Genomic DNA, 15,776 nt, shown 5'->3' on the forward strand with positions numbered 1-15,776 from the left:
GCAGCGAAACTGTGGAAGCCTTCTGCTTTCTACCATGTTCACTGATGGACCACCGACACGTAACATTTTCACTATACGACCACGCTGAAAGTCACTTAATTGCACAATAGGCGTTCGCTGGTTTTGTCCTATCATTGCAAATACATGCTGTGATCCACATACGAGTACGCCCATCGTGTTGTCCGATGATCTTCAAACTACTATCATTGTGCCTTCTACAAGACTACTATCCTGCCCTTTGTTACGGCCGGTGGGATGGAACGTTGAAAATAAGATATGCATGACTTCTATGAACATACATTCTGTGGCCCCTCGTAGCGTAGTCGCTAACGCTTTCCTCTTTGGTGCGAGCGGTCCTGGGTTCAGTTTCCGTGAAAAGACTCAGTCAAAAAGTGTAAAAGCTTTTTCAAACCAGCCACGTTAAGAGAGTTTTTCCTCATTCACACTGGTCAAATACCGGGATGGCATCTTACACAATAGTCCCAGACCGCTTTCTTCCTTCCCCATTCCTTTCCTAGTCCCCGATTCCCCGAGCAATATGATCGCCGAGGTACATCATCCGTCGTACGCGATGGGCTAACATGGTCATAGATGCCGAAAGCCCAGAAATCTAAATCCTAATCCTAATAAACATACATTCTGCGGTGCGAATATTGTTCAAGATGGACGATGCTATAGCGTGTTCTGAAATGATTTTCTGCCAGTGTATTTATATAAAATGAGTTTAAAAGTAGCAAAGGAGACATATACATCTGTTCTGTTCCAGGGTGTCTATCGGTCATGAACGTCACGAAAGTCATGAAAAAGTCAGGAAATCAGAAAACGGTCATGAAAGTCATGAAAAAGTCACGAAATTTAGCTTTTTGGTCACGATTTTTTTTATCTGTACAAATATAAGTGCAGACCGGAAAATTTTGTTCTATAAGACGTTAAAATTCACCACCAAAAATGTCGATGGTTGGCTTTAGGCGCTACCAAATCGCAACCAAAGTACGCTTCTATCGCATGTATGAAAATTCGGCCTAATCCGCACCCAAATTCCCACTTGAGAATGTTACGAAATATTATGGTTTGGTAGAGAAAAGGTCACGAAAAAGTCGCGGAATTTCATTTTGAAATATTAGTAGACACCTTCTGTTCTTATGAGAACTGCAAATCAGTCGTGATTTGAAATATACAGCTTAAGACTTATTTATTTACTTAATTATATTTTTAAGCATGATTCTCTAATAATGTTATTTAAACATTTCTTGATGAAGTTTACAGATTTGTAATCTTATTTTTCAGTTGCTTTTGATCCAGCTACTTTTTATGGCCACCATGAATTTGAATTAGCTATTGCAGGAATGTTTGGTGGTTTCAACAGGACATTTTATGATGCCTATCACGCGATTATTCCTAAAGCTCCTGGGTTCAATAAACGTTTGCAATTATACCAACTGTTTCATTATTTGAATCACTGGTAAGTAAAACTATAAAATAATTCTGTGTATAATAAATAGTATGAAGGTAACGTGAATAATTCAAAAGTAAACTTCATGAAATGAGTCAGTACATTAAATGGAACAAAGAAAGAATTAAAATAAATATGAGTTTTTAAAAAATGTTTAGTAGTTTGAGACATAAGGAAGAGCTATTAGCGAATAATTTAAGTCTCAATTTAGCTTCGCTTATACTTATGGTCGATATACATTCTCTTTCACTTCTGCTAAATTAGATTGAATTAGCCCAGTGGTCGCCGTATTAGCCAGTCTAGCAATGAGCTTGCGTCGATTACTACAGAAGCTCAAGAACCGACACAATACGATAACCATCGCTAAAAGTGTTTTTCTGGATGTTAATTAGTAATGTAAATACAGACTATCGCTATGCCATTAAAGCGTGTCTAATGATTTCAATTGGACTCATTTCTCCGAATACGATAAGATGTGAATTTCGTCGCGAAATACCACGAAAACTATTTGTCGTATCTAACTAAAAATTTATCGTGATGATAACCTACGTCAATACTACATGTTCAGTCTTTTATTTTTAAATTAGCTTTCATAGTTCATTAATATTACTTTTGATGGAAAAAAAAATATGGCAGCATTGGAGACGACATAAATATACACACAGATGTAGTATTGGCAAATATGTGGCTTTCCTTTTATCCTCCCCCTACTGAGCATTCGACTATAAAGAGAGGAGGGATAGGGTTTGGAAGAGGAAAAAGTTGGGGAGGCAAGACTGGTTGCTATCAGAAATCTGACCATGTTATATACCTACAAATATTTGTATTTATAACAGTGTTGTCAAACGGGATGCGCTTTCTCTATTCATGTCATTTTAAAATCATTTTTGATTTTCGTTTACTGTTTATTCTAATCCATAACAATATTTATCAATCTACAGCATACCTTGTTTGTATAAGATCGAATTGGTGTTTGTTTGTCCAGTCATCAGTTTGATTTAAATCATTTTCGGCACAGTTTTAGGCTTTCAATCTGGGAAGATTTTTATATAATAATTTTTGTGCAGTGGACAAAGGAGAATACGAGTCAGAGGAAGTATTTTACGCCATACTCAAAGCATTATCATCAAAAACGACTTGACTGATTTGAACCATTTTTCATACAAATGTAGACATTTGGCCCTGATAGGTTTATATATAGTTAATTATCATACAAAAGTTGTTCAAAAAAGCGTATATTTTGAGGTTATCAGCGAACAATAATTTTTTTGTCACTATTAGGTTTGTGATTTGGAAGACCGTTGATAAGTAATAAAAATAGTAATGGACGTAGGTACAAACTCTGTGGAACTCCTGACAACGCAATATAATCGTCTGATTTAAATTCTTTATAGACAACTGCATGGTTACGTCTACTTAGATGTGATGAAAAGAATTTGGCGAAGGCTGAAATAAAATGATAATGATTTAGGTTGTTTAACAATAGTTTTTAACTTATTGTGCCGAAGGCTTTCTCAAAATCAATATATATTACGTCAACTTGTCATCGTTCATTCAATGAATTAGCTATTAAGTAGGTGACTATTGCTAGATTAGTTGTTGATTTGCGAGTATTGAAGCCATGTTGGTAAGTTAAAATTATTGGTTTGACATGACCAAAAATCCGTTTATACATTTTTTTTCAAATACCTTTGCAAAAGTACATAAAATGGAAATAGGTCTAAAATTATTAATTTCATATTTATTATTAGAGTTTGGTATCCGACACACTAATGAAAATTTCCATTTATCGCGGAAGCTGCATGTTTTAATGGAGAGGGTAAAATAATAGGAGTTACTTAAATGTGTCAGTATAATCCTTGATTATATACGAGGTCCGAACCCTTGATTATATACGAATATATGAACAGGTCCTAGACCTGTTCTGGATTTCAAGATTTTGATTGTCGTTTCTGTTTCGTGTACATGGATTTCATTTTCGTATAACGTTCCTATTTTCATTACTTGATAGGATGTTTGCCATAGACTGGGCTGACAAAGAAGAGTACAAATACGGAGAAATATTGGGCAAAGATATTTGCTATTTTGTCATTATAATGGAAGTGTCGGTCTTCAAATTTCCTTGTGCTCCCAAAGAGATTTTTTTAAGTAGTTCCAGAGTTCTTTAGGAGTACTGTTGATATTTTCTTTCGAGTTAAGGATAAATGAATTATATGTGAACTTTATGTCTTTCTTAATGTGCTTTCGCCATTTGTCAACTTTTTATAGAAGATAATTGAATTGGTACGTTTGTACTTACTCTGATAGCTTTGGTTTTGACTTTTTGAATAATTTCTTTTGTGAACGAGCAACGATAATAATTAAAATATTATATCTTTGTGGCCAGAACATATCTAGCAAATATGTTATGGCTAATATCATAAAAATTGTCCATTAAATCGTTAACATTATTATATTTTTTAAAAAAGAAATTCTAATCTACAAACGAAAGTTTATGACACGTCTTTAAAAGGTCATCATTTTTAAAGTTGTATTCAGAGCTGTTACTCTGCGGCGTCACTTTTGCTGTCCACTATTGTTTGACTTTTATTACAATGGCCGGGAGTTACTGATCTTTAACTAAGGGGAGGTGGTTCTCTGCTGACAGTACTTTGGCATATTCGACAAGTCAAAATCTAACGTTTGTATAAGATTATTATTTACTAATTCTAAATTATAAGAAGTCATAATTATGTAAATGTTTACATTTAATGTTTGTTGAACTCCCTGTAACGTATCTGACAAGTTGAAACCACCAATCGAAAAAATCAAACTATTTTGAAGAGAGTTAATTTTAATTCGGGTAAACAAATCGTCATACCACTTAATGTTAGATTCAGGTGGAAAGTACACTACACAAATAAATATTGTTTTTCCCTTTGCACTTATTTTCACTAACAAGCAATTATAATTTATTATCACCACTGTCTAATAAGCATATGATGTACTTGGCCAAGGCAAGATATAAGAACTTACTTCTCTTTAATTTGCCAGTTATCAAGTAAACCATAAAACCGTATACCTGTTATCAAGTAATCCATAGTCCACAATGTGATTTATTAATCCAAGTTTCAATAATTACAATTAAGCCATAATTATTTGATAAAACACCACAATGGAGGTCATTCATTTCACTACACAGACTATGAGCATTTTGATAATATGTATTGAGCAGTTTATGAGTTTCTGAACGCACAGTTATTTTGAATGATTTACTTGAATTACAAATAGATGAAGATAACTTACCAGATCTTATTGTTCTCAGTACCTTGACCTTAGGCTGATCTTTTCTTGGCTACTTGAGAGCGTCTATAGAGCGTCCCACCCTTAGATTGCAGTACAGGAGTAAGTGGCAATGCTTTTCCTTATGCCCATTGTTGCCAAACTTAGCCTGAATTTTAGAAATAGTTTCTTTTACTAGGTATGAATAAATTATTGTAGAATATTGTATTCTCTATCAAATAATCTGTTTTTCTCACATCAAGAAGAATTTTCAAGTATTGAAATAAATTGAAAGGGTGAAATCTTGCTAATGGCAAATTCTAACGTCGCGTTAAATATATCACGTCATAAGTTCGGAACTCTAAGAGATACAACAATGAAACTTATACAGCTATTAATACCCCATTTGGTGCCAATGTTGGAAAAGTTTGCATTCAAAAAAACTTTTTGAATTTTAAAATAAAAAATAAAATGTAAGAGAAAGTGCATATACTATTCCAATGCAATATCTAAAAAGTTGACTAGTGAGAAACTTTTTTATTTTTCAGGTTAGATGGGGGTGCAAAGCGAGAAAAATATTGAGAAAAGATTGAAATTATTTTTAAAACAATTCGCAGGTCAATATCTTTCTTTATTTAGGTTTTATGACTTTTAGTGTTAAGCATCAACTTTCCAAAGCGCGCGCATCTGACCAGAAGAAAAGCAGTGATAAATCTTGCCGATGATATTTTCCTTATAATGTTTGTTTTAAAGTTACTGATGTAGAGTATTGTGCTATAACGATGAGTGTTTACTGTTGACGGTATGTGAGCACGAATCTACTGCTTAACGGAAGCATATTCGCAAAATCGAATCCTGGACCTCACCTACGATAGACATTGCGTCAACTCCACTCAATCTTACGTTCCACTACTTACTTCGCTCGTTTTCTTTGAGTCGCACACACACACACACGCACACACACACACACACACACACACACACACACACATAATAAGTCTCCTCATTCCTGGTGATAAAAAGTTATTAGTTTTGTAATTGATTCATTTATAGTAGTGCTTAATGCTGTTTCAGATGCTGACAATTTTGACAATAAAAGTTGGTTTCGTTTGCTATTCCACTTCTCTTATTTACTTTGAATACACATATGAAAATGACAAAAGCGTTCATAACAAATAACTTTATGAGCTCACAAAGCAGAATGAAAGGCCTCTTTATTCTCCCCCCCCCCCCGTGCTTCTTTAGGAAGCAGGATTTGATAATTCTGTTTGGTTTTGTTTCCTCTCCCAACGATCTGTATCTTGTTGGCTGTCACTATACGTGATTTAAAGTCACAACTTGCGCATTTGTTTAGAACGGACATAATGGGGTTTCTTTTCATTCTTCTTCTGTTTCCAGATTGATAGAGGTGTCAGAAGTGAGTATAGAAACTAGGGAGGTTCAGTTCCTATTCACCATTGTATTTGTCATAACCATCATCATCATATTTTATTGGCAGGCCACTTGCTGCAACTCAGAAGCTTCCACGATTCACGGTGTTCGGTTAACCTCTTCGTCTTCACGTATGATTTTTTTTATTTTGATATCGTCCAGTAATTGTAATCTCTTTCCGTCCCCTCCCTCTTTTTCCTGCCACCATACCCTCTAGCACATCCTTCATGATACAGTCTTAAAACATCGGAAGTGGGGAGAAGCCGCCTTCACAATATACTTTATGATGTAACTTGTTTGACATACGAAATTGGATTAGCGGATATTTTGCTTACACAGACGAATGAGCGTTCTCGTACGTCACATTTTCTCGCCACTTATCACTATCACCCTACTCCAGTTTTCACTCTTATCCAAATTCAGTAGCAGTATCTTACCTCTTGCTATTTCTTAGTTTGCCGCACAATCGGTACAGGAAATTTGTGTGTGGAACTGTTTAGCCTGCCATTTATTTCAATCATATGTTTTCTATTCGTTTCATATGTTCTCTCGATTTCGTATTGCTTCCATCAAAATTTTATTGCAACGATTTATAAACCATCATTTACAAAAAAAAAAAAAAAAAAAAAAAAATCTAACAATTGTTAGACTGTTATTTCGTACCTCCAATTCGCCGTTCTAAATGAATTTGCGCGATTGGAATGACAAAAGAGTTGAAAATATATGAATTTAAGAAGGATTTATTTACAGACTCATCACTCTTTCTGTCTTTCTTGTTCTTTCTTCGAAAGAAAACATACGGCGGAAGAAATGTGGCAACAGCGCGCTCCATTTACTCTGTACTGCAATCTAAGAGTGGGACGCTTTATAGATGAGTTGGAGGAGGAGGGAACAGAAGAGTCATTTCCTTCTCGCAGTTCGGATCCTTGCTGATTGACAGCCACCTCGAGCGAAATAGATGTCTTGTTGGCATCCTCAAAATACGTAGAAAGATCCTCGTTCAGCTCTTGATAGCGTTCCCTTTCATTGATTTCCAGTTCAGAAAATATATCGTTCCCCATCTATATATAAGTAACAGAACTGATTGTTCGTGTATTTACTTTGTTTGCGGGCGTCCATTAAACAAGGTTATAGCTTTTTACGTTCTTTTCTCACTGTCTCAGAATAGTTCTGGTCAACATATATTGTAAGTCCTCCAGTGTAAATTTATTTTTTAAGATACGTGCCTTTTTTTCCTCTAAGGAATTTACATACTATAGGTGTAGTTCTATTAAGACACTTTATTCTTACACAGTGCACACGTTGTAACAGCTTGTTATAAGTTTGTAATTGAAGTCTGTCTCGTAACACATAACACACTTTCATCTCAGAAGTGTCTCAGTTCTCGTTCTCGTCTTCTTGAATTCTGTAAAACACAAGCTTTTGTCTCTGGGATCTATTTTCAAGGTAGTCCACTCTCAGCTCAAGAAATTTTACATGTAGCTTAAGATCATACGCTTCACTCATCATTTTCATAAGGTCCGTTTTTACAATGTTCACTCTGTCCACTAACTTTGTTATAATTTCACGCAATAGTCGAACTTCAGTCACTAAAATATCATTTGTCCGCAAAGTAATATCAAGATCTCTTTAATTTCTGTAATGTTACTTCGCTTGGAATTTTCTTATAGCAATTCCAAATTACCCTACACTGGATCTATAGATTTTAAGGCTGACACCCATCACACGGAACGAAAGTGCACCACAGAGTGAAAAACAACACGTCTGCCTGGCAGTAAGTCTTACGTATAGTTGTGGAACATTATTTAGGTCAGCAGTTAATTATTTAAAGATCATTTAATTCAAAGTATCGATAACGAAACGGTTGATGGAATGATAGAAGATCAGTTAATTCAAGGGATCAATGATGAAACGGTTGGTGGAATGATAGAAGATCAGTTAATTCAAGGGATCAATGATGAAACTGTTGGTGGAATGATAGAAGATCAATTAATTCAAGGGATCAATGATGAAACGGTTGGTGGAATGATAGAAGATCAGTTAATTCAAGGGATCAATGATGAAACGGTTGGTAGAATGATAGAAGATAAGTTAATTCAAGGGATCAATGATGAAACGGTTAGTGAAATGATAGAAGATCAGTTAATTCAAGGGATCAGTGATGAAACGGTTGGTGGAATGATACAGGACCAGTTAATTCAAGGGATCAATGATGAAACGGTTGGTGGAATGATAGAAGATCAGTTAATTCAAGGGATCAATGATGAAACTGTTGGTGGAATGATAGAAGATCATTTAATTCAAAGTATCGATAACGAAACGGTTGATGGAATGATAGAAGATCAGTTAATTCAAGGGATCAATGATGAAACGGTTGGTGGAATGATAGAAGATCAGTTAATTCAAGGGATCAATGATGAAACTGTTGGTGGAATGATAGAAGATCAATTAATTCAAGGGATCAATGATGAAACGGTTGGTGGAATGATAGAAGATCAGTTAATTCAAGGGATCAATGATGAAACGGTTGGTAGAATGATAGAAGATAAGTTAATTCAAGGGATCAATGATGAAACGGTTAGTGAAATGATAGAAGATCAGTTAATTCAAGGGATCAGTGATGAAACGGTTGGTGTAATGATAGAAGATCAGTTAATTCAAGGGATCAATGATGATACGGTTGGTGGAATGATAGATGGTCAGTTAATTCAAGGGATCAATAATGAAACGGTTGGTGGAATGATAGAGGATCAGTTAATTCAAGGGATCAATGATGAAACGGTTGGTGGAATGATAGAGGATCAGTTAATTCAAGGGATCAATAATGATACGGTTGGTGGAATGATAGAGGATCAGTTAATTCAAGGGATCAATGATGATACGGTTGGTGGAATGATAGATGGTCAGTTAATTCAAGGGATCAATAATGAAACGGTTGGTGGAATGATAGAGGATCAGTTAATTCAAGGGATCAATGATGAAACGGTTGGTGGAATGATAGAGGATCAGTTAATTCAAGGGATCAATAATGATACGGTTGGTGGAATGATAGAGGATCAGTTAATTCAAGGGATCAATGATGATACGGTTGGTGGAATGATAGATGGTCAGTTAATTCAAGGGATCAGTGATGAAACGGTTGGTGGAATGATAGAGGATCAGTTAATTCAAGGGATCAATGATGAAACGGTTGGTGGAATGATAGAGGATCAGTTAATTCAAGGGATCAATAATGATACGGTTGGTGGAATGATAGAGGATCAGTTAATTCAAGGGATCAGTGATGAAACGGTTGGTGGAATGATAGAGGATCAGTTAATTCAAGGGATCAATGATGAAACGGTTGGTGGAATGATAGAGGATCAGTTAATTCAAGGGATCAATGATGAAACGGTTGGTGGAATGATAGATGGTCAGTTAATTCAAGGGATCAATAATGAAACGGTTGGTGGAATGATAGAAGATCAGTTAATTCAAGGGATCAATAATGAAACGGTTGGTGGAATGATAGAGGATCAGTTAATTCAAGGGATCAATGATGAAACGGTTGGTGGAATGATAGAGGATCAGTTAATTCAAGGGATCAATGATGAAACGGTTGGTGGAATGATAGAGGATCAGTTAATTCAAGGGATCAGTGATGAAACGGTTGGTGGAATGATAGAGGATCAGTTAATTCAAGGGATCAGTGATGAAACGGTTGGTGGACTGATAGAGGATCAGTTAATTCAAGGGATCAATGATGAAACGGTTGGTGGAATGATAGAGGATCAGTTAATTCAAGGGATCAATGATGATACGGTTGGTGGAATGATAGAGGATCAGTTAATTCAAGGGATCAATGATGATACGGTTGGTGGAATGATAGAGGATCAGTTAATTCAAGGGATCAATGATGAAACGGTTGGTGGAATGATAGAGGATCAGTTAATTCAAGGGATCAATAATGATACGGTTGGTGGAATGATAGAGGATCAGTTAATTCAAGGGATCAATGATGATACGGTTGGTGGAATGATAGATGGTCAGTTAATTCAAGGGATCAGTGATGAAACGGTTGGTGGAATGATAGATGGTCAGTTAATTCAAGGGATCAATGATGAAACGGTTGGTGGAATGATAGAGGATCAGTTAATTCAAGGGATCAATAATGATACGGTTGGTGGAATGATAGAGGATCAGTTAATTCAAGGGATCAATGATGATACGGTTGGTGGAATGATAGATGGTTAGTTAATTCAAGGGATCAATAATGATACGGTTGGTGGAATGATAGAGGATCAGTTAATTCAAGGGATCAATGATGAAACGGTTGGTGGAATGATAGAGGATCAGTTAATTCAAGGGATCAATGATGAAACGGTTGGTGGAATGATAGATGGTCAGTTAATTCAAGGGATCAATAATGAAACGGTTGGTGGAATGATAGAAGATCAGTTAATTCAAGGGATCAATGATGAAACGGTTGGTGGAATGATAGAGGATCAGTTAATTCAAGGGATCAATGATGAAACGGTTGGTGGAATGATAGAGGATCAGTTAATTCAAGGGATCAATGATGAAACGGTTGGTGGAATGATAGAGGATCAGTTAATTCAAGGGATCAGTGATGAAACGGTTGGTGGAATGATAGAGGATCAGTTAATTCAAGGGATCAATGATGAAACGGTTGGTGGAATGATAGAGGATCAGTTAATTCAAGGGATCAATGATGAAACGGTTGGTGGAATGATAGAGGATCAGTTAATTCAAGGGATCAATGATGAAACGGTTGGTGGAATGATAGATGGTCAGTTAATTCAAGGGATCAATAATGAAACGGTTGGTGGAATGATAGAGGATCAGTTAATTCAAGGGATCAATGATGAAACGGTTGGTGGAATGATAGAGGATCAGTTAATTCAAGGGATCAATGATGATACGGTTGGTGGAATGATAGAAGATCAGTTAATTCAAGGGATCAATGATGATACGGTTGGTGGAATGATAGATGGTCAGTTAATTCAAGGGATCAGTGATGAAACGGTTGGTGTAATGATAGAGGATCAGTTAATTCAAGGGATCAGTGATGGAACGGTTGGTGGAATGATAGAGGATCAGTTAATTCAAGGGATCAATGATGAAACGGTTGGTGTAATGATAGAAGATCAGTTAATTCAAGGGATCAATGATGAAACGGTTGGTGTAATGATAGAAGATCAGTTAATTCAAGGGATCAATGATGAAACGGTTGGTGTAATGATAGAAGATCAGTTAATTCAAGAGATCAATGATGAAACGGTTGGTGTAATGATAGAAGATCAGTTAATTCAAGGGATCAGTGATGAAACGGTTGGTGGAATGATAGAGGATCAGTTAATTCAAGGGATCAATGATGAAACGGTTGGTGGAATGATAGAGGATCAGTTAATTCAAGGGATCAATGATGAAACGGTTGGTGGAATGATAGAGGATCAGTTAATTCAAGGGATCAATGATGAAACGGTTGGTGGAATGATAGAGGATCAGTTAATTCAAGGGATCAATGATGATACGGTTGGTGGAATGATAGAGGATCAGTTAATTCAAGGGATCAATGATGATACGGTTGGTGGAATGATAGATGGTCAGTTAATTCAAGGGATCAATGATGAAACGGTTGGTGGAATGATAGAGGATCAGTTAATTCAAGGGATCAGTGATGGAACGGTTGGTGGAATGATAGAGGATCAGTTAATTCAAGGGATCAATGATGAAACGGTTGGTGTAATGATAGAAGATCAGTTAATTCAAGGGATCAATGATGAAACGGTTGGTGTAATGATAGAAGATCAGTTAATTCAAGGGATCAATGATGAAACGGTTGGTGTAATGATAGAAGATCAGTTAATTCAAGGGATCAATGATGAAACGGTTGGTGTAATGATAGAAGATCAGTTAATTCAAGGGATCAATGATGAAACGGTTGGTGTAATGATAGAAGATCAGTTAATTCAAGGGATCAATGATGAAACGGTTGATGGAATGATAGAAGATAAGTTAATTCAAGGGATCAATGATGAAACGGTTGGTGTAATGATAGAAGATCAGTTAATTCAAGGGATCAATGATGAAACGGTTGGTGTAATGATAGAAGATCAGTTAATTCAAGGGATCAATGATGAAACGGTTGATGGAATGATAGAAGATCAGTTAATTCAAGGGATCAATGATGAAACGGTTGGTGTAATGATAGAAGATCAGTTAATTCAAGGGATCAATGATGAAACGGTTGGTGTAATGATAGAAGATCAGTTAATTCAAGGGATCAATGATGAAACGGTTGGTGTAATGATAGAAGATCAGTTAATTCAAGGGATCAATGATGAAACGGTTGGTGTAATGATAGAAGATCAGTTAATTCAAGGGATCAATGATGAAACGGTTGGTGTAATGATAGAAGATCAGTTAATTCAAGGGATCAATGATGAAACGGTTGATGGAATGATAGAAGATCAGTTAATTCAAGGGATCAATGATGAAACGGTTGATGGAATGATAGAAGATCAGTTAATTCAAGGGATCAATGATGAAACGGTTGGTGTAATGATAGAAGATCAGTTAATTCAAGGGATCAATGATGAAACGGTTGGTGTAATGATAGAAGATCAGTTAATTCAAGGGATCAATGATGAAACGGTTGATGGAATGATAGAGATCAGTTAATTCAAGGGATCACTGATGAAACGGTTGGTGTAATGATAGAAGATCAGTTAATTCAAGGGATCAATGATGAAACGGTTGATGGAATGATAGAGGATCAGTTAATTCAAGGGATCAATGATGAAACGGTTGGTGTAATGATAGAAGATCAGTTAATTCAAGGGATCAATGATGAAACGGTTGGTGTAATGATAGAAGATCAGTTAATTCAAGGGATCAATGATGAAACGGTTGGTGTAATGATAGAAGATCAGTTAATTCAAGGGATCAATGATGAAACGGTTGGTGTAATGATAGAAGATCAGTTAATTCAAGGGATCAATGATGAAACGGTTGGTGTAATGATAGAAGATCAGTTAATTCAAGGGATCAATGATGAAACGGTTGGTGTAATGATAGAAGATCAGTTAATTCAAGGGATCAATGATGAAACGGTTGGTGTAATGATAGAAGATCAGTTAATTCAAGGGATCAATGATGAAACGGTTGATGGAATGATAGAAGATCAGTTAATTCAAGGGATCAATGATGAAACGGTTGGTGTAATGATAGAAGATCAGTTAATTCAAGGGATCAATGATGAAACGGTTGGTGTAATGATAGAAGATCAGTTAATTCAAGGGATCAATGATGAAACGGTTGGTGTAATGATAGAAGATCAGTTAATTCAAGGGATCAATGATGAAACGGTTGGTGTAATGATAGAAGATCAGTTAATTCAAGGGATCAATGATGAAACGGTTGGTGTAATGATAGAAGATCAGTTAATTCAAGGGATCAATGATGAAACGGTTGGTGTAATGATAGAAGATCAGTTAATTCAAGGGATCAATGATGAAACGGTTGGTGTAATGATAGAAGATCAGTTAATTCAAGGGATCAATGATGAAACGGTTGGTGTAATGATAGAAGATCAGTTAATTCAAGGGATCAATGATGAAACGGTTGGTGTAATGATAGAAGATCAGTTAATTCAAGGGATCAATGATGAAACGGTTGGTGTAATGATAGAAGATCAGTTAATTCAAGGGATCAATGATGAAACGGTTGGTGTAATGATAGAAGATCAGTTAATTCAAGGGATCAATGATGAAACGGTTGGTGTAATGATAGAAGATCAGTTAATTCAAGGGATCAATGATGAAACGGTTGGTGTAATGATAGAAGATCAGTTAATTCAAGGGATCAATGATGAAACGGTTGGTGTAATGATAGAAGATCAGTTAATTCAAGGGATCAATGATGAAACGGTTGATGGAATGATAGAAGATCAGTTAATTCAAGGGATCAATGATGAAACGGTTGGTGTAATGATAGAAGATCAGTTAATTCAAGGGATCAATGATGAAACGGTTGGTGTAATGATAGAAGATCAGTTAATTCAAGGGATCAATGATGAAACGGTTGGTGTAATGATAGAAGATCAGTTAATTCAAGGGATCAATGATGAAACGGTTGGTGGAATGATAGAAGATCAGTTAATTCAAGGGATCAATGATGAAACGGTTGATGGAATGATAGAAGATCAGTTAATTCAAGGGATCAATGATGAAACGGTTGGTGTAATGATAGAAGATCAGTTAATTCAAGGGATCAATGATGAAACGGTTGGTGTAATGATAGAAGATCAGTTAATTCAAGGGATCAATGATGAAACGGTTGATGGAATGATAGAAGATCAGTTAATTCAAGGGATCAATGATGAAACGGTTGGTGTAATGATAGAAGATCAGTTAATTCAAGGGATCAATGATGAAACGGTTGGTGGAATGATAGAAGATCAGTTAATTCAAGGGATCAATGATGAAACGGTTGGTGGAATGATAGAAGATCAGTTAATTCAAGGGATCAATGATGAAACGGTTGGTGGAATGATAGATGGTCAGTTAATTCAAGGGATCAATAATGAAACGGTTGGTGGAATGATAGAAGATCAGTTAATTCAAGGGATCAATGATGAAACGGTTGGTGGAATGATAGAGGATCAGTTAATTCAAGGGATCAATGATGAAACGGTTGGTGGAATGATAGAGGATCAGTTAATTCAAGGGATCAGTGATGAAACGGTTGGTGGAATGATAGAGGATCAGTTAATTCAAGGGATCAGTGATGAAACGGTTGGTGGAATGATAGAGGATCAGTTAATTCAAGGGATCAATGATGAAACGGTTGGTGGAATGATAGAGGATCAGTTAATTCAAGGGATCAATGATGAAACGGTTGGTGGAATGATAGATGGTCAGTTAATTCAAGGGATCAATAATGAAACGGTTGGTGGAATGATAGAGGATCAGTTAATTCAAGGGATCAATGATGAAACGGTTGGTGGAATGATAGAGGATCAGTTAATTCAAGGGATCAATGATGAAACGGTTGGTGGAATGATAGAGGATCAGTTAATTCAAGGGATCAATGATGATACGGTTGGTGGAATGATAGAGGATCAGTTAATTCAAGGGATCAGTGATGAAACGGTTGGTGTAATGATAGAGGATCAGTTAATTCAAGGGATCAGTGATGGAACGGTTGGTGGAATGATAGAGGATCAGTTAATTCAAGGGATCAATGATGAAACGGTTGGTGTAATGATAGAAGATCAGTTAATTCAAGGGATCAATGATGAAACGGTTGGTGTAATGATAGAAGATCAGTTAATTCAAGGGATCAATGATGAAACGGTTGGTGTAATGATAGAAGATCAGTTAATTCAAGGGATCAATGATGAAACGGTTGGTGTAATGATAGAAGATCAGTTAATTCAAGGGATCAGTGATGAAACGGTGGGTGGAATGATAGAGGATCAGTTAATTCAAGGGATCAATGATGAAACGGTTGGTGGAATGATAGAGGATCAGTTAATTCAAGGGATCAATGATGAAACGGTTGGTGGAATGATAGATGGTCAGTTAATTCAAGGGATCAATAATGAAACGGTTGGTGGAATGATAGA

General features: G+C 36.1%; 1 protein-coding gene across 2 annotated transcripts in view; it reads left to right on the forward strand.

Annotated features, from left to right (window-relative positions):
* LOC145694767 (ketosamine-3-kinase-like) overlaps window positions 1-15,776 on the forward strand; it is a 44,706-nt gene that overhangs the window by 24,967 nt on the left and 3,963 nt on the right. For both annotated transcript variants that reach the window (XM_081771389.1, XM_081771390.1), the window contains exon 7: window positions 1,288-1,462. In XM_081771389.1, the coding sequence (XP_081627515.1) occupies window positions 1,288-1,462 (175 nt within the window). The remainder of the gene's footprint in view (window positions 1-1,287; window positions 1,463-15,776) is intronic.

The sequence above is a fragment of the Thermobia domestica genome, chromosome 9 (genome assembly GCF_964235325.1).
Source record: "Thermobia domestica chromosome 9, izTheDome1.hap1.1, whole genome shotgun sequence".
Taxonomy (NCBI): domain Eukaryota; kingdom Metazoa; phylum Arthropoda; class Insecta; order Zygentoma; family Lepismatidae; genus Thermobia; species Thermobia domestica.